Consider the following 19,094-nt stretch of genomic DNA (forward strand, 5'->3'; position numbering starts at 1 on the left):
AATGTAGGTCAACAAATATTTGTCAAGGCTCCTTACTACTGCCCGAACATTCTCCTAAAACAATCTGCCCACGTCTCATCGTTTCTTGTAATATGTACTGTTGGCCTCTTCTCTGGTGGTTTTAAGCTGGTTTTTATGCCAATAGGTTTCTTCTTGTTTCTGTAATAGATTTTGTTTCCTCTGACATGAGTGGTTGGGTAATATGCTACTTTTCTGTGTTTTTCTCTTTGACTCATTTTGAAAGTGGCAGTAGATTTAAGAGTACAAGCAGAAGACACATTTACACTTGTGCAAATGGCCTTTACACCCATGTAGAAAACAAGTGTTTTAATTCATTGTTTTAAAACAATGAATAGCTCTGCATTGGGGTACCTTACTACTTAAATCTGGTGTAGATGTTATCCAGGAAAAAATATGGGGTAAAACGATGGTGCTGTTTGTTCACACCTTACCTGGAATAGCCATTTGCTTAATGCAAGCACACTATTACTTGCTTCCCTTCTGCTAGTAGTGAGATATTGTAATACTGCCAATAAAATGCAACTACTGGAGATAGCTTCTCATATCTGTTCTAGATCCTGATATAATTTATGGAAATGTTGCTTAAAATCATTGCCTATTACACTGGCATAGGTGTGTTGTGTCAAGGGTCTCAATGTGGTCACATTAGGGTAAGTTCATAGCACCTTTCATCCCCACCACTGCCCACTAATGTAGTAGCACTGCTTAGAAGTCCTGAATAGACAGGAACTAGTCAGCTTCATGGCTGCTCACCCTCTTATTTTCAGGGCTTCTAATACCAGCCCTTAAACTGATCAGTCATCCATCACCCAAGGGTGACAAGTGAACACCTGAAGCAAACAGCTGGTCTTCTGCCAAAATCTATCAGTTTACAAAATGAAGTGTGGGCTTCCATGCATGTCACAAGCCCCAATAACCCTATTTACTCCAGCAGTGCCTACCAACAATGCATTTCAAGGAGACCCAGTAGCATTAACAGAATAGGAAAACTGAGATCCTGTTCATTTTCCCACACACATCACTTAGAGATGAAAGCATAGTTAGAACAGTGACACAGAAACAACCTTGGGGCAGCAGGCAAGGTTGCTCCACTTGCTGGAGCAGATTGGTAGTGAAACACCAGCTCTGATCCCCCTCTTCAGTTACCTGTACACTTCACAGACCGCATGCTGCAGCCTCAGAGTATTCCAGCAGAGGACAGCTGTCCACATGGTATTAGGACAGGGGCGGGCAATTATTTCTGGTGGAGGGCTGCTTACTGAGTTTTGGCAAGCCATCGAGGACCGCATGACAGGCAGCCAGGGCCAGATAAATATAAATCTTCTAGATATTTTAGGGGCCCTGCGGGCCGGATAGAATGGCCTGGCAGGCCACATCCAGCCCTCGGGCTGCATTTTGCCCACCCCTGTATTAGGACATCAAACCTCAGGTTACAGGCGTCCCAGGTAACAACATCACTCAGCATTTTCAAAAATGAACTGATCTAAAGCATCCCTGGGAGATATGTAATTATTACACACATTTTACTTATAGGAAAATTGAAATCTAGAGCTTAGCACTGGAAGTTACAAAAGCTTGCATATATAGTCAGCTTGGGAAGTCCCCACCACCTGGGAAGTCTTCAAGAGCTGCATCGCGAGTTGAAGGGTGATGTGGAGAGGGCGTCAGAGGTGGCTTGGCTCCTTCGGCTCCACTAGGGTCAGTGGTGGATTTAGAGTTAGTGGGGCCCTGTGCGCAGCTTCATTTTCGGCCCCCCCCGGGACCCTGCTAAGAAAAAGAACATTCAAGACAGCAAAAAAAAGATGAAGCCAATTCTTTGGTAGACTACTTTAACAAACCACGTTTAGGGCATAGTTCGCAGAAGCTCCCAGCATGCATAAAGCCTGGACCGCTTTGCAACTTGCAGTGCTTATTAAGTTCAGTCATTTGTCAAATTTGTCCTGCCTTTTGGACCCCTGTACCACCCCACGGTTTGTTGCGCAGTAAATCTGCCACTGACCAGGATCATCACTGCCCTTATCTTTGCATCCTTGGTCCTTCTCTACTTTCCCCTCGTGTGTTACTTTCCAGCTCCTTCATCACATCTAAAACTAGACTGGGAGCTTTTCTGTCCTTTAAAATGCTAATTTAGGGGCCATTATCTTTGTAAGGAAGACTATAAATAATATCCGGAACGATTTTAAGTGAGGAAACTGCTTCGAGTAAGCCAGCGGACAAAGCAGGTCTCCTGGCAGGCAATACCGCTGTCCTCTGGGGGCCACTTCCCTTGTGCGGGGTGACGGGGAGAGCAGCTCGGGAGCGCCGGGACCACCAAGGAAGGTGCTCGAGAAACAGAAAGGACTGGGGTGGAGGCAGGGGGGATAGACTGGCCCAGGAAGAAGCGGGGCGGCCTGCGGGAGGAATGGCGGGAAAAGGGCTCGTGGGGAGAGCGGAAGAGCCGAGCTAGGCGCGAGGGGGCGGGGTTAGACCCCGCGAAGGCTGCCGGGAGTTGTAGTACGCAGTGTCGCCATGGCTGCCGCCTGCCAGGTAACGCGCCCCTTCCCCTCCCTCCCCCCCTCATAGCTGGGCGGCGAAGTCCTGGGCTGGGCTGGGCTGGGCTGGGCTGGGCGGGGGGTTGGGCCTTTAGGATCTGGGGCATCCATCTTCGACACCGGCTCCACCGCCGCGCCGGGCAGATGCAGCGTGTCCCTGCGGGCCTCCCCCTGCACGGGCCTTGCTCTCAGCTCTGCTGGGGCCTCGCGAGCGGCAGGGAAAGGCCCATGGGCATAGGGTCTGAAGCGCCGTCGCGCCTCCGGGCGCTGTGGGATGCACCACCCTGCCGTCAGGCCTGGTTGGCAGCACGGCGGGAATTGGGGTCGCCATCCCAGCTCCCCTACCCCGGCCCCCACGCCGTGAGTCCCGTGGCTGACAGGACTCGCAGCTGGGGCAGCACTGGTGCCTTTCACGACCCGGAGCCCCACGGCTGCTGGACAACGCGGGGTGGAGAGTCTGGTGGCTGCAGGGCTCTCCTGGCTGTAGGCGCTGCAGGGCTCAAGCACCCACTGAATAAAGTTAACAGGTGCTCAGCACCCATGAGCCACGCCGGGCGAGGTGGGCTGAAGTAACGGGCTGCCTCGTCTGTGTATGTGCGGGGCTCGGCCTGGGACACCCACAGGCAAACACAGGTCGGTGTGTATGGTCCTGGCAGCAGCTGGGAGCCCCCTGTCAGCCGAAGGGGCTCCCAGCCTCAGGAGAGACCCGACTACACCTGCAAATTAAAGCTGGACAACAACCAATGATAAAGTTACTGCACATTTTCCAGCTCTAACTTTATAGCTGGGTGGGACCTTTTTATTGCATGGTAATCACTTAGCACGTATAGCCGGTCTAGATTAACTGCACAAATAGCCAGTGAAGTGCATAATGTATAGTGTGTAGAGGTGGTCTTCACTGCCTCTGGTAGTGTAGCTCCTGTTTCACAGCCCTGCAGACCGTTTTTAACTCTACACATTAACTCAGGTGTGGAAACGTTACATCAGGTGAATATTCACTGAAGCATGGAAATAACTTTCAGTGAAGCATTGCACGCACTATCAAGATGCTTATCCATCTGAAAAAGATTCATATTAAATGCTAATGACTACAGGACTAATGAAATAGCCTCTTTTGATTATTTTTTGCCTAGTTTGTGTTTGTTATACATAATACATGATACAGCAAACGAATACGCATTCATATCTATATAATTTGTGCTTTGATCTTGAATTCATTAATAGAGCCCTAGGTCCCTAACACATTAGTAAAACTTTTAGTTTCTTTTTAACTGAAAAAAATGTGTTGTGTTGTATGTGATAATGCACCACACCATCTGCAACCTCTTTTCAAAATCTTAGGTCTGTCTGTGGCTGCAGGCAACAAGGTATCTCAGCTGATGCTGACTCCGGGAGAGAAGCGGTAGAGCTGCGGGCATGGTGCCATCCACCCTGGCACTTGTAGCCAGGCTCTGCTGCTCTCTACGCCCCTGCCCAAACTAGCATACAGGCAGTTGACTGCTGTCAGTGTCACAGTCTCTCCCCCTCGCACATACCCACCCTTGCAGGTAGCTCCATGCCTCTTGGTTGAGATCTGCTTATTGACACTATGGCATCTCTTTGAGGAGGGGGAAGCTCTCACTATGTTCGTGTATCACACTGAGCATAGCAAGGCTGATTTCCAGCTTTTTTTTTTAAAGATGCTGCTGTGAACTTATCAGCTGAATGAGTTCCAGCAACTTTGAGATCTTTCATTAGAGAAGGGTTGAACCTAAATCCAGACCCTTGATCAGTCCAGCCCTGAATTTTAGGGCATCCCTTTTTAAATAGTAATTTTGCAAAAGACCCCATCTTGGTAACAATAAAAAACGCTGGATCTTGGGAGTTTTGGAGCCCAGCTTTTGTTTCTAAAATAGAGTCTTGAGTTAGGCTCCCCGTATAATCTTGCTAATTACTTGCAAAGTAGGTTAATGAAGGACCTTGGAGATACAGAACAAAATCCAGGCCTTGATCTCCAGTGAGAAATGCTTAGGAAGGTGTGTGTTGTCAGAGATATTGTTTAAGAATCCCTTGTATGTGTATCATTGAAAGGTCAGGGCTTTAGCAATTAATAAGTATAAAGGTATTAATCTATGGGTACTTCTATATTGGATTAATAATTAACTGGATTATATGCAGTGGCATTTTACTACAGTATGTCTTATGTACAATATTAAAAACATCAAGAAATAATCATATTATTTAAAATTATTATAATTTAAAATAGTATTTCTCCTCATACCAACTGCTGTTCTTACTAATATATTTTAAATGTCTAAGCCTTTAGACCAGTGGTGCTCAACCTTCAGCCTACAGGCCAGATCGAGCCTGTGGACCTGTGTCATCTGGCCCATGGGGCTCCCCGCAGCTCCAGAAATCTGGTGGCGGAGCAGAAAAAACAGTGTTAATTGCTGCTTCTCTGTTACTAAATTTCCGGACCCGTGGGGAGCCCTGTGGGCTGGACATGTTCCTGTGCATTAGATCATGCCAACAAACAGGATCACTCCACAGCTAATCTGGGCCCACAGGGTAGACTGACATCCAGCCTGTGAGGCCAAAAGGTTGTGCACCTCTGCATTTTACCCTATTTTTTCAGAATTACAAAGCACCCACAATCCAAGTGAAGTCAGTTGTTAGTTCAGTTGTTGAACACTACTGCCAGATACTTGCATCGCATTTGTCTGTCCAGAAGGATGGGCATATGTATGTGTTTTCATAGCATAAAAAATTAAAAAACGCCAGAACAACTTTACAACTAGTCATAGTGCTCCATCTACTGGTAACTAGGTTGCCCAACTACAATCTACTAAATGATCTTAGAACACTGGTTCTCAAACTTTTTAGACTCCAGACACCTCTCAGAAAATGCTGTCTCTTATTTTTACTTCTTATTTGACTGCATAAAGACCTTAGAAAGACCACAAGGGGTCAGAATGTTTACAACATGATTTCCTATTAGGAAATGTTTGGATTTATCTTGTGAATCATTGTCAGTGGTAGGTGTTGTAAGACTTCGGCCCCTTTCTGGTTGGCGCCTTTCTCCCTAGTGACGTCAGGGTGAGACCGCACCCTGGGGCCACCTAGATGGTTCTGAGTGCTGCCCCAACTCGCCTGCCACGACTTTGATGTTGATAGATGGGGAGGCAGTTCGCTGTTGGTGATCCCAGAGAGGTCATGGCCCTGGTCTTTCTTTGTGGGGCTCCAAACCTCCCCTTTACCCCACCCTTACCACATCCATGGCCTGGGAGGGCTCTGCTCCCTGTAATCTTCCCTGGGATGATCTCTTCTTACCCACGAGGCCCGCCCCAAGCAGGGTTGGGTATGTTTGGCTGTCAATCGCTCTGGATAACTAAAACATGCCCCACCTGGGGTAACGATAACTTAGAAGTCTCTTCACTCGAGGCGAAGATGTTCGGCATCTGCCGATGAAGTATAATGGGGACTCTGGCTCCCCAGGTCTCCTCTCCCTCCCCGGGATGGGAGAATGAATCTTTGTCTGTCCCCCCAGTTACTTTTCCCAGGGACTAGCAAGCTAGGAGTTAATTGCTCCTGTTCCAACCACCTGGTGAGAGTCACCTCTTCCCCACTGGGATCTGGGCCAGCCGCTGCCTGCACCTCCCTCTTCACCCAACTGCCCACTGGGTCTGGCTGTCGCTCGCTGCCCTTCCCCGCTGGGGTACCTGAATGCTCCAGTGCAGCCGGGTCTTCCCTCTTGATTGCGGGGATGGTCTCGTTCTCCCTGCCGTGCCCATCTGGCCAACTTTGGCTCCCTGAGCCCCGACCTGTGGTCCTCCCCACAAGGGTTCCTTGGCTGACGCTGGGGCTTCTTGCCCCGTGCCCAGCTCTGCTGCTCCTACTCGGCTCTGCCACCTGTGTATCCCTGCTGGCTCTGTGCCTCTCCCCACCGGCATCCTGCTTCTCCCTGCTCGGCTCCGCCACCCGTCCCTTGGTGGCGGCGTTCTGCGCTCCCTCTGGCCAGCTGGGTGTTTCCCCAGCTGCTTTTTGAGCAGCCCGTGCTGCTTTTTGCCCCCACCCCCAGGGCTCGCAGTTTTTTAATACTCGTGAAGAATTGGGTCCCATTTATGAGCAAGTGTTAGGTAAGCTTTTCTACAGAGTCTATATCACTGCCTTCAAATCCTCACTTGGGTGTCCATTTGTTTTTTCAGTTCTGTTGTTGGTGCATTTCTTCTCTCTGCCTTTTTTTTCCACTTTTTTTCATAATGCTGCCAGTTAAACGTAATAGCTTGAGCATATCAGAGATCAGTTTTGAGTCGCTCTAAGGCAGGGGTGGGCAAAATACAGCTTGCGGGCTAGATCCGGCCTGCCAGGCCATTCTGTCCAGCCTGTGGGGGGTCCCTAAAAAATTTAGAAAATTGTTATCTACCCATGGCTGCCTGTTTAAGGCAGGTGACAGGACCCAGCAGCCACAGCAGCAAGGCCTGCCCAGCTTGGCCCCACCCCCAACCCAAAGCTTCTGTCTGGCCTGGCAACCCTGGGGCTGTTCCCCTGCCCTTCCTCCGTCTGGGAGTGCAAACTCAGCTAAGAACAGGCCGGGGTGGGGGTGGGGGATTAGGGTTAGGGGAACTGCTGACAATAACTCCAGTCCTCAGGGCTGGGCCAGCTCCTACTGTGTCCTGTGATCCTGCCCTGGTTCATAGATTGTAAGGGGCTGGAAGGGACCTTCCAAGATCATTGGGTCTAGCTCGCTGCACCAGGCAGGAAAGGCAACTGGGGTCAGGTGACCCCAGCAAGGTGACCATCCAGTCTCCTCTTGAAGATTTCCAGGATAGGTGATTGCACCACCTTTTGGAGGGAGTTTATTCCACAGTCTGGACACCCTGACTGTGAAGAAATTTTTTCTAGTGTTAAGCCTGAAAAGGTTTTCCAGGAGTTTGTGGCCATTACTCCTGGTTTTCCCCAAGGGCGCCCTGGTAAACAGTTGTTCGCTAAGCCCCTGATGTAGTCCCCTGATATAGCAGTAAGCTGCTACCAAGTCCCTCCCCCCAGGCCTGGCCAAGAACAGGGACTTACCCCTCCACGTGAGGTGGATGCTGTCCCTTCCCAGGAGTCCTCTCTCTCTGAAGTATGTGCTATGGTTGAAAAAACTGAAGCCCTCTCGGTAGCACCACCGGAGTCATTGATTCACTTCTTTGGCATGTCCTTCTCTCCTACGTCCGTGGCCGCACCTGGAAGCACAGAGGAAAAAACTACCTGTGTTCCCAATGCCTTGAGCCCAGTCCCCAGAGCCCTGTAGTCACTCATGACCTTGTCTGGAGTGCTCCTGGCCGTGTCAGTCGTGCCCACGTGGATGAGCATGGGGTAGTGGTCAGAGGGCCAGACGAGCCTAGGGGTCCTCTCTTCAACATCCCAGATGTGGGCCCCAGTGGAGCAGACCTCCTGGGCTAGGGGGTCTGGACAGCAGATGGGTCCCTTGGTGCCCTGCAGGAGGGAGTCCCCCACCAGGACCACCCTGTGTCTCCTCTTGGGGGTGGGAGTTCACTGACTACCCACCTCCTCCTCTGGTGAGGGGAGGGGTAGCAAAGATCAGGGGTTAGGGGGTGGGACTTCTGGCCCCAAGATGGTGACCAGGGGGTGTGGCATCTGTCAAAGGCTGGGGCTACCCGTGTGGCCCTCGACAGCTTGCCAAAACTCATTAGGCAGCCCCCCAGCCAAAATAATTGCCCACCTCTGCTGTAAGGAAAACTGTTTAACTGATTTCTCAAGGTCTGTTCTTCAGTTTTTTTCTAGAAGATGAACTGGAATTTTAACTTTGTTCTTTGTTTTTTCTGTGTGCTTTCTGCTTCCCAAGTGAAATGTAGATCCAGTGCATTTTTGTTTAAGCAGATCATTCCCTTGCCTTTACTTGGCCAATTTTTATTTTCTCAGGTTCCGAAATGTATAATAATAGGATTATTACTTTCTAAGTATTTAATTATGATTGAAAGCAAACAAAGTATTCCAGAAAAGAACATGATTCTGAATCTGCAATCTTCATAAGCCAGTGCGGTTTCCCTTAGGGCAGTGGTACTCGACCTCTGGCCCTGTGGGTTGGATGAGTGGTGCAAGGCTGGTCTGTAGGCCAGGCCCTACTAATCCCAAAGGCTGCAGGAGGCAAAAGTGAGTCTGAGCCAGCTCTGTCTGGCCTCACATTCTCAGATCCTGCCCCTGCCCTCTTCCCCTCCTCCTCTGGACAGGGCTTAGGGATTTTGCACCCTTTTGCAAGGAGCTGGTTACAGGCTGGAATCTGCCAGCCTGTGGAGAGCTGTTTGCAAAAAAGGAAACCTACTGTTTCCTGTTTTATAGGGGAAAATGTTTTTTTCCCCACAGGAAACTGAAAACCTGGATTGCCACTTACAAGGTTATATCAGAGGATCCTAGGAAATGACAAATTTCATTTCCTTTTCTCAGGATACATCTAGAACTTTATGCTCTGGCTGTACTGTAGTTCAGTAGGTACAGTATCATGGTATCCAGGCTATCTGGAGTATTGGAAGCAGGTTAGTGACAGTATTACAAACTGCAAGCTAATCTACGGTGCTTCTCAGCTCAGTTGGAAATATGAGACTGTATGAGGATATTTAGGGACTCTATGACATTCTTCAGAAAAGAGGTCAAGGACTGAATGGAAATGGAGATTTGCATATTCCCTGGACCCTCGTACTAGTCACCTGAACCAGATTCATTGTGGTTTTTCATGCTGGCTTCTGGGTTTTTAGTAGAGGATATTGGTTTCCAGCAGGGAAGGTCATGATCACTTGTCAGTCAGATTCATGGCATTAGGGAGATTGTTGAGAGAAATGGGAGTAGGAGAGACCAAGAAAAATTAGGTGAATAGGTAGAAAACACAGAAGGGAAGAATGAGTGTAAAAGATCCAATTCCCATTTAAGTAAGTAGGAACTTTGCCAAAGTTTTCACTTGGGTCCAGACTCTCTCTCAAGTGTTAAGGAGGTATGGAGAGACAAAGGTGAGGAAAAAGATATTGAGGACAATGGTGGCAGTTATATTGCAATCGATGATAGAAATTAAAATGTATTGTGAAGCCAGGGAAGGCAGCAAGATATAAAACTGGAAGAAAGGAGGAAGTCACCCTTTCAAATGGCAGAACATTGGTTAATTCAATGAAGAGTACAAGGAGCTGGCTGTTTTAAGGCACAGGTTTGGGAGGTGTGGTGGGACACGTGTTTTTCCTCTAGGCATAGTCTTCAGGCTGCTAAGTATCGAACACTTTTTTCCCTCCAGTTTTGGAAAATAATTTTTTGTCTGGTTTCAAATGTGCTTGACCATTGCAAGCTTGAAAAATCAATTTGGAATTCAACATTTCAAGCCAAGCTCTAGGTTTTGTGCTAGGCATGGTGTAGACGCAGAGGAACAGAAAGATCCTGTCCCAGTAAGCTTACAATGTAAATGGGCACAGGGAAAGAGAGAGTGAATTTTGTTAATAGATGTTTAGGGTTGTGAATCCAAAAAAGATGACAAAAGCCAGTAGGGAAATACAAATTGCCTGAGTGAGGGACTAACATTAGAGGGATGGGGGTGAGGAGGGGAACACAACTAGGTTACAGAAAATACAGTGTTAGCCAACTAAGTCTGGGGGAGCAGCATGACTTCCTGACAACCTGACTTCCAACCCTGGTAGGCTTCTCTTTTCAGATACAGGAGATCCATGAGTCCCCTGTTTAACCATGGGGGTCACCTGGCCCTTTTGCTACCTTTCCTGTGGGCTGGGATGGACTTCCCTTGTGCTTCAAGGATCGTGTCCTTTAGGAGCAACCACTCATCATGGACCCCCCTTTCCATTAGATTCTGGTTTCTCAGGGCCTTGGCAGCCAGCCTCCTGAGCTTATGAAAATTGTCTTTCCTAAAATCAAGGATTTCTGCATTGCTGACTGATTTCCAGCTTTGCGATGGATAGAGAAAGTGATCAACTCATGATCACTGTCTCCCAGCTTCCCTTTGATTCTCAGGTTGCTCACTACATCATCCCCTTTGGCCAATACCAGATCCAGGAGCGCCTTACCTCTTGTTGGCACATAGACTTCTTGAGACAAGTAGAGTTTGTCAATGCAGATGAGAAAACGACACAATCGGTCATATTTGGCAGGCTGCTCCTCCCATGAGTTGTCAGAGTAGTTGAAGTTACTCATTATTACATTAGCAGAGCCACCAATGTGGTGGAACACACATTTTGTTAGTTTTTTGCTGTGCTTAGGAGAGATGAAAATGAAAGGAGGAAACCAAATAAAATGTGTGTGGGGGTGGTGGGGCAGTTGGCAGAAAACAAATAAAATGCCCAGCAGAGGGGCAGGCAGAGTGAAGAATAAACAGAATGGGCTTGTGAATACTGTATTTTCTTATATACAGCATGCCTTTTCTTATATATTGTATATTATGTGCCTTTTTCATGGGCAGAATGAGGAAAAAAGATTTTTCCAACATTATGGCTGCATAGAGTGGGGACAGAGCTTAATCTTCAACTAACTCACCCTCCCTTTCCTGCTTAACTAAAGCTGAATCACAAGCTGCAACTGAACACTGATCTCCACACGTAGATTTATGGGTGGGTCTGAAGACAGCTGAAGAGTCTCCAAGACTATGGAATAGGAGAGATACCAGGAGCAGTTGGCAGACTGCTCCTGGTATCTCTCCAGCAAAATTGCCTTTAAAGGTTAGCTTGATTAATAGAACATCAAGACTGTTAACAAAGAGAGATGATTGTTAACACCTCTGGAGTGAAGAAAATGAGCCATTAAGTAAACGGGCTCCCTCAGCTACCTGAATAGTAATACAACAGCTGCTGCACTGTGGAATCAAAGCAGGGTGTTTCTATTCTCTGCAAAAAAATCAGATTCCCCGCTTAATACACATGATTCAATTTTGGGAAGCTGAGTTTTAGGGAAAAGGTGCATATTGTATGCAAGAATATATGCTAAATGACGGCTGGGAGAGAAGGGGGTGAAGAGGAAAAAACGCAAGTGGAAAAAAGGAATCTGGCATCAGATATTGCCTGAAAGGGCTTCCTGATGCCAGAGTGTCTTAATTTGGGGGAAATATTTTCATTTCAGATTGACTTTTATTTAATTAGACTGTGCTTTAATAAGAGTATTTCTTAGTGGGAGAACTTTATGGGGTTGAATTGAAGGGAGAAAATAGTTTGGGAACTATTTTTGATTGAGCCCCCAAAAGAGTTTGTAAAAACTTTAAGTATAGGAAGATCTCCATTCTTCACAAAATGGGGTTTGAAAAGTAGGTAAATAATCTCACCACAATACCGTGACACAGGTGAGTTTTGTTTTCTTCTTTTTTTGCATATGGACAAGGGATACTGACCCAACATCTAAGGAGGATTAATGTTAAAGGAAAGATTAGAATGTAGTTGCTATTACTAATAAAGGAAATTGATATTTTTACATATGAGCTTCATGTGTCAATGGCTTTTTAAAAATGAAATATTGACCTTTGTATAAATTACTTAATGCAGATTTCTTTCTTTTTCATTAGGAATTTTGAAAGCAACATCTTGTATCTTGTCTGTTGCTTTCACTTTTCACATGGCTGACTTGGAAGTGGACAGTGCCCATCAAGAAAATTTGAAACTCAGTAAAATGAAGAAGAAAGTATTGAGGAAACAAATAAAGGCTCAACGTACCTTAATGCGACATGAGGGCATTGAATGCATTTCCCACACCACTCAGGTGACTTGAAGCTCTTATTGTTATTATGCCAGTATGCAGGCATAGCCTATCCATACCCTCAGTTCACTTGTGGCTAAAGCAGAGATGTCAAACATATGGCCCATGATCTGTATCCAGCCCAAAGAGCCGAGTGATCCATGATGGAGGTTCTTCTCCTGATGGCAGCCAGGTACCTGGATGAGGCCCGTGATGCTCAAGTCCCAGCAGCACTATGGTTTGTTTCTGTGGTGGCAGCCAAGCACTTGTGATGCTGAGCTTTTTCCTGAGTTGCCACTGGGGCTCCAGTGCCAGTGCTTTTGCCAGCTTAGCTGCTTAGCACCTGGGTGAAAAAAACAGTGCTGAAGCCCCAGCAGCACCAGGGAAGAAGCCCAGTACCACGCAGCTGGTTTCTGCTGTGGCAGCCAAGTGCCTGGATCTGGTGGCATGGCACCATTCTTCCAGCCTATGGGCTGGTCCCATTGGCTGCTTGAGTGGTGCGAGGCCAGATGAGTGTGATACCTAAATTAAAATTATGCTCTGAAAACTGACTCTTAAAAGGGTGTCTTGAGACTCAATGTTTGTTTTATTGGCATGTTACATATTGTTAATGGCACATCACAGCCTCCTTTTCTTTCTCCATGTTACCCTCTTAGTCTTCCCTGCTTTCAGCTTTGCATAGTTCTTTAATTCCTTCCTCCCATGCTTCTCCATAAAACTCAATCTCTCTTTTTCAAACTCTGTTAAAATAGTCTTTTAGAAATCCTTCCTACTTTGTTTTTCTCTGCAATAATCTCCTCCCTAAACTGGTGACCATGCTTTCTTTATCAGTGTCCCCTCTGTCTCATGGCTTGAGCCTGCAGACTTTCTCATTCATATATAGTAGCTGATTGTTTTGCATGTGCTGTGGCAAAGTTGGGCTTGGTTGTCATCAGGATTTCAGAGAAGATGGCTATGTAGGAAAATGTTAAGATCTGAAATTCAGGTGTACATAGTAAGCTCTAGTGCTAAGACTGTTGTTATTTTTTCTGTGTGGGTAATATGCCTACTTCTAGGCCTATTAGTACTAGTAGTAATTCAGAATTTGAAGCTGAGTTTAGAACAGAGGATGAGAAATACTCTGACTTTTGTGGTTCAGTGCACAGATTAGGTATTGATGAAACTCTCCTGAAATTCTACTCTTGACCAAACTCATATATGACAATGAACTTATACAACTATGAGCTATGAACCTAGTGCTCACTATTTGCTGTTTCAAACCCGACTGTTATATTTTGCATTGTGGTTGGGTTGTAAAACCTCTGAAAAACACTATCTTTAATGCAGAAGCTGATAATGTCCTCAATATAATAGCATTAACTGAGCTACCATAAGAGGTATGCTGTCAGTAGGAGCTCATACATGAACCCAGTACTCACTGTTAGGATGCCAGTACCCTTAAAAGCTCTCTTTTTTCATTTAGTAATTCTTTTTTTTTCCATTTTCACGCTAACTTACTGTTGTTTGGAAGAACTATTTGCTGCTTCTTGAAAGAGTAGAGTATTTTATTTTCTGCTTTCAAATAGGGTAATAAAACATTTTATAGAAATGCTCTAAAAAAAAAAGATTGCCTACAACTTTGCAGGAAAGATACTGAAGAGAGAAAATGTCTGAAAAATAGCTCTGGTTGGCCCCAGAAAAAGTGGCTAAGTCTTGCTAATTATACAGAGCTACTGATACCAGACTCCATACTTCTTATGGGCATTTTTCATTTGCCCTTTCTCCATTTTACTGGAATTGATTAAATTCAGTCTTCAAACATGGCAACATAACTGTTCAGAAGTCAATTAAGCTTTATAGTTTACATTTTTCTAAAATTATGTATCTTTTGCAAAAGAAATATGTTAAAAAGAAATGTTTTTAAATAATGACAACAGGACAACTATTTGTATTCCACCAGTTAAACAGCCAGTCTTCACAAACCACCCACACAATCTGATAACCTAAATAATGTTTAGGTTGGATGACCAGTCTCCTTTCTCCCTTTCATGTTTGTAAAGGACCTTTGTCTGAGGTTAATCTCTGTCTGAGGCTGGTTCTTTCTTTGGTGTAACCTGCAAAATTTCCAGACAAAAACATAAGTTTCAGGAGAAGTGAAACTGCTGTCTGCTATCAATTTCACTGTCTGCCACCTGAAAGTAATAGTGTAGCTAGATACCCATGCATCAATAACTTGTTTGTAGGCAGTGCTGTGATTACCACACACACACACACACACACACACACACACACACAGAGAGCTATTTTTACCAGGTAGACTCTAACTCTGTAAAACCCTGGCCCTTAAAATACATATGGAACAAATTGTGGTTGCTTTAGTTCTGATCCTGACAGACCAGATTAACTGGAATATAAATATTTAATCTGGAACATCATAGACTGCTCATGGGATAACAGTTTTGTTTCTATATGTCATGCAGGTGTGCTTGTGCACTGCAGTTTTCAGATAGAGAAATTGGTGATCAACACTGATTTATTTTTTATTTTATTTTGTTAATTAGAACCTGGTTGTTGCCAATGGAGGTCTGGGTAATGGAGTGAGTAGACACCAACTACTCAGGCTAGTAGAGGAATGTGGATTGGTGGAAGCACTCCTAATGCCTCCAAACAAACCCTATTCGTTTGTGAAATATGGAACGACAGAAGAAGCCAAGAAAGCCTACGATGCTCTCAATGGAAAGGAGCTAATACTGGAGGACACCAGCCACACTGTTATTTTATATGTTAACTTTGTGAGAAAAGGTACGAGTATTGTTGTCTCATAAAGCACCATTGTTTTCATGTCTCTTTTGAGTGGTCTGTTAGAATTATAGTGGTCTCAGTGAAGTTAGTGACAAAACTCTTTATGATTTTTTTTTTTTTTTTAATGGAGCCAGGATTCATAGAAATGGAAGTGGAAGGGACCTTGGAAGATCATCTAGTCCAGCCTTCCTGTTCTGGGCAGGAATACTGCTGAGATCAAATAATCCCAGCAAGGTGTCTGTCCAGGCTCCTCTTGAAGACTTCCAAGGTTGCCTGAAGTCTTCAAGAGGAAGATTGTGAGAAGTCTTCCAGGGGAAGGTTGAAGATTCCAGGCTGCATTTTTAATCTTGATTTCTTCTTGCTTTTTAATTTTTACTTTAATTCATACTGTTGCACAACATCTGCAAGTGCTTTCACAGATCATGGATTTTTTTGTCGCTAAACAAAATGTATGAATAAATTAATATAAAGATCAGCTTGTCCAACAACATGAAAATCATAATTTGCAACTGAGAGGAATGCAGCATCCCAAAAGTAACTATTCATAATAGCAGAAGCATTCAACTGACTCATTAAGTCAAATCTCGAGGGGAAAAGCATCTTACTGCATACCATGAAATCTGGTCTCGTAGGGTGAGACAGGAGTTATGTCTGTACAGCCTGCCTCCCAACCCAGGAGCTAGTGCAAAAAAGGTAAACTTTGCCCCTTCGCTCACTTACACACACCAGAAACTAGTGTTTAGATAGAGCAGACAGCTCAGGATTGGTGCTGGAAAGAGTGCTTTTGTCTGCTTGGGCATACTCCCAAGCCATCTCCCCTATCTAATTGCTGGTTTCTGGTGCTCCTTAGTGCAAGTGAGTGCAACTGAAGCACATTGAGAGAGAGGGCTGAGGGGTGCAGGTTCCAAACAATTTACTGTGGAAGAGTAAGAAAAGATTTGTTGCAAAAGAAATAGATTGGGAATTGTGGGGGGAAGGGGATCAATTGCTGTCCAGTAGATTTCCTGTGTGACCTTGGACATCTGATAGATCCTGATCTCACTCCACGTTTATTTCCCAACTATAAAATAAAGGCAGTAACACTCCGTTTCTCCTACCCTTAGTTTGTTTACACTATCAGAACCTTGGTACAGGATTCTGTCTTACTACGTGTTTGCATAGCACCTCACGTAAGGGCCCCTGATCTTGGTTGCTAAACTCTACTGTAATTTTAATAATAATTTTAGGGCTGCAAAGTCTGAGGGGTTGGGTGCTATTACCTGTAGTAGTCATTTTCCATGAAGATAGATGTTGCACTATATATTTTACTACATTTTGTCACTAAACTACAAATGATTTCCAACCCATTTGAAATTAAATGTAAGAAATTATGTATTCAACTACAAAATATACAGTATTCAGACATGCTTTTTTCTGTAGTTCTCTTTGTTTGCCAGCCAGAAACAATGACAAACCTCAAGAGTCCCAGAAAGATGAATTGAGTACAGCTAGAATCTATTTTGAAATATGTGGGAAAGGTTTGACCTTTTATTTTGACAGAAAAAAAGCCTCAGGCATTTTTAGGGGTCTGGAAAGCACTGAGTCCCACAAGTCCTACTCGGTGAGATGTGAGAAAAGTGTCATATAGCATAGGATTTGGGGTCCTGATTTTGTTTAGTGCTGCTAAGCATGTTCATTAATTCAGTTGTGATCAATTTAAACATTTATCACATGTTGCACAATACTAGTAAAATATAATTTTAGCCTAAGGGGCACAAACGGGTCACTTTCCACGGACAGCAGCACTATTTTCTTTTCCTATATCTGTAGTGCACTGGGAGGATATTATGCCTACAAATTTGCCTCCGGGCCTGAAAGTGGTTGATGAGCTTGTTTCTCCTGAGGAAGAAACAATGATGTTGGAGAGTATCAATTGGACAGGAGATGAAGTCATTCAAAATGGTGAGTAAAACATCTGCATGTTGTTATTTTGTATCACTTCATTTCTGTAAGATACCATCTTTGGTATAGCACTTGTAAAATTGAGTCATATATAATAAAGTTACATATATCCAGAAATGTGTGGTGTAAAGTGATGCCTTTGGAATGATTTATTTTCACAGGCAGCTAACTAGAACAGTGGTTCTCAATCTTTTCAGACTTGAGGCACCCCTCAGAAAATGCCAGTTCTTAGTTTTTTCTTTTTTTTGACTAGAGAAAAATAATAGAGCAATTCTTTGCAACAGAAGAACTTAGATCACAACAGGTCAGAATGTTTTTTTCACTATGTATTCCTATTTGAAATCTCTGGGTTGATCTTGTGAATTATGCTTGCACTTCTAACAGTGCTAACATTGCATGGCATCCTACAGCACCCTTGAAAGGATGTCAGTGCACCCCAAGGCATCCTGGTTGAAAATCACTGAACTAGAGTCATTTCCTAACAGCAGGCTCATCTGATAAGTGTTTTAGAAATGTCATGCCAATACTTTGGTATCCTATCTGAAAGCTGATTTTTTTTTGTGTCGCCAAAGAGGAGTCAAAGAAGCTCCCACTTTAGCTGCTCATGTAGTTTCAGTTGTGCTCTGTAGAATTAAATATCTTAAAGCCAGTTATTTAGGAATTGAGAAGCTAATTAGGAAAATAACTGATACCTCGTCATGGTATAGAGCATTATGTTGACCTTGGTAAGAATGTGGTATCATGATGCATAGAAAGTAGGAGCCTGTTGCATACTCAGAATCCCATGTTATGTGCTTATCCAGGTATCAGGACAGAAAAAAAAAAAAAGCATTAAACATGGATTGGGGGAAACTGGTATACTTCCAGGGATAGATGAATGCAGTAGGGACAACTGCAGTCCTGAATTCCATGCACCATGCAGTCCCTTCAGATCAGTGGCAATGACAAAACATAATGTTAAGTAATGCTTCTTTATTGTGGCAAATGTCTATTTGCTCTGTGGCACCTCAGAAATTCCCCTGCAGGATCAAGTCCCTTAAACCTCAGGAGCACCTGCCTGGTTTTCCCTACCTACAGAGATCTGCCCCAGTGAATCTTGGGGTACCTCTCTGTATGTAGAGAAATTCGGGGTTCCCTGCTTATAGAGACCTGCCCCATGATTTCCAAAGGCACAACTCCATAAGTGGGGGAAAGCCCACTCAGGTCCTGATGTGGGGGCTCAGGACTCGGGTAATTGCTGGCGATCTGTGCCTCCACGCTGGGACTCATGACCTTGTGCCTCCATGCCGGGATCTACAGTGGTTCCTGCATTGACCCATGCTTCATGCAGAGGCATTGATCAGCATGGGCACTGGCCAGGAAGTGCAGGTTGGTGTGGAACCTGGGGAATTCCTGCCACCCCACGTCTCTGTGCCGGGACCTGCACTTCTCCATGCCTCCCTGTAGCACAGGTTAGTATGGGATGTGGTGCATGTCCCAGCATGGAGACATGGGGCACTGGGAATTCTTTGTGTCCCACACCGCTCCACACCTCTGCTCTGCTCTATGCTGGGATCTGTGCCAACCCATGCTTCTGCTTGACCCGTTGGTCCCAGCAAGTAGACAAAGGGGAGCAAGAGACTTGAGGAATTCTTGAACAATGGATGACATGAGTTTTGCTTCAGCTGATCCACTTCCTTTGGCAGTGTCTGTTCATACCCTTGTTTTATAGAAGTGTTGAGTTGTACTATCTTGAGGGCCACCATAGTTCTTACCAACTTGTGAAAAACATTTTTGGTCTGAACAGAAGTTATGTGGAATAGGCCTAGCAGGAAGTCTGAAAATATTTTTAAATTCACTTGTTTTACTTTGCAGCACAAAAGTCTTTAAAACATAGAAGAGTAGAGCATTTTGGCTATGAGTTTCGATATGATAACAACAATGTGGATAAAGATAAACCACTGCCTGGAGGTAAGAGTTTTGTTTTAAGAAGACACCTTAAAAAGACATTGGTTTTAAATCTGTTCCAATAGATCTAATAATAGAGCTAGAAGCTAGCATCAGCATCAGTGATCTATCATGTCATGCAATTAAAGGTATGAGTGTGTGACACAAGACTACTTTGTTCTGTGACAAGCTATACACATCAGTTCT

At 44.9% G+C, this 19,094-nt stretch overlaps 1 protein-coding gene and 1 long non-coding RNA gene across 3 annotated transcripts in view; one reads left to right on the plus strand and one right to left on the minus strand.

The window, feature by feature from the left end:
- Positions 1-1,525: 1,525 nt before the first annotated feature.
- LOC109281849 (uncharacterized) lies at positions 1,526-2,473 on the minus strand. Of its 2 annotated transcripts, none has more exons than XR_009459149.1 (2): positions 2,263-2,473; positions 1,526-1,785 (listed from the first exon to the last, which is right to left on the minus strand). It is a non-coding gene; the product is annotated as an uncharacterized LOC109281849 (long non-coding RNA). The 2 variants fall into 2 exon arrangements; XR_002088639.2 differs by having other exon boundaries at positions 1,526-1,788.
- The window catches only part of ALKBH8 (alkB homolog 8, tRNA methyltransferase), an 82,272-nt gene continuing 65,650 nt past the window's right edge, over positions 2,473-19,094 (plus strand). The window contains exons 1-5 of the mRNA XM_014600669.3: positions 2,473-2,547; positions 12,070-12,263; positions 14,780-15,020; positions 16,830-16,961; positions 18,816-18,911. Coding sequence (XP_014456155.1) covers positions 12,120-12,263; positions 14,780-15,020; positions 16,830-16,961; positions 18,816-18,911 — 613 coding nt within the window. The 5' untranslated portion in view covers positions 2,473-2,547; positions 12,070-12,119. The remainder of the gene's footprint in view (positions 2,548-12,069; positions 12,264-14,779; positions 15,021-16,829; positions 16,962-18,815; positions 18,912-19,094) is intronic.

Source organism: Alligator mississippiensis, chromosome 1 (assembly GCF_030867095.1).
Source record: "Alligator mississippiensis isolate rAllMis1 chromosome 1, rAllMis1, whole genome shotgun sequence".
NCBI classification, from domain to species: domain Eukaryota; kingdom Metazoa; phylum Chordata; order Crocodylia; family Alligatoridae; genus Alligator; species Alligator mississippiensis.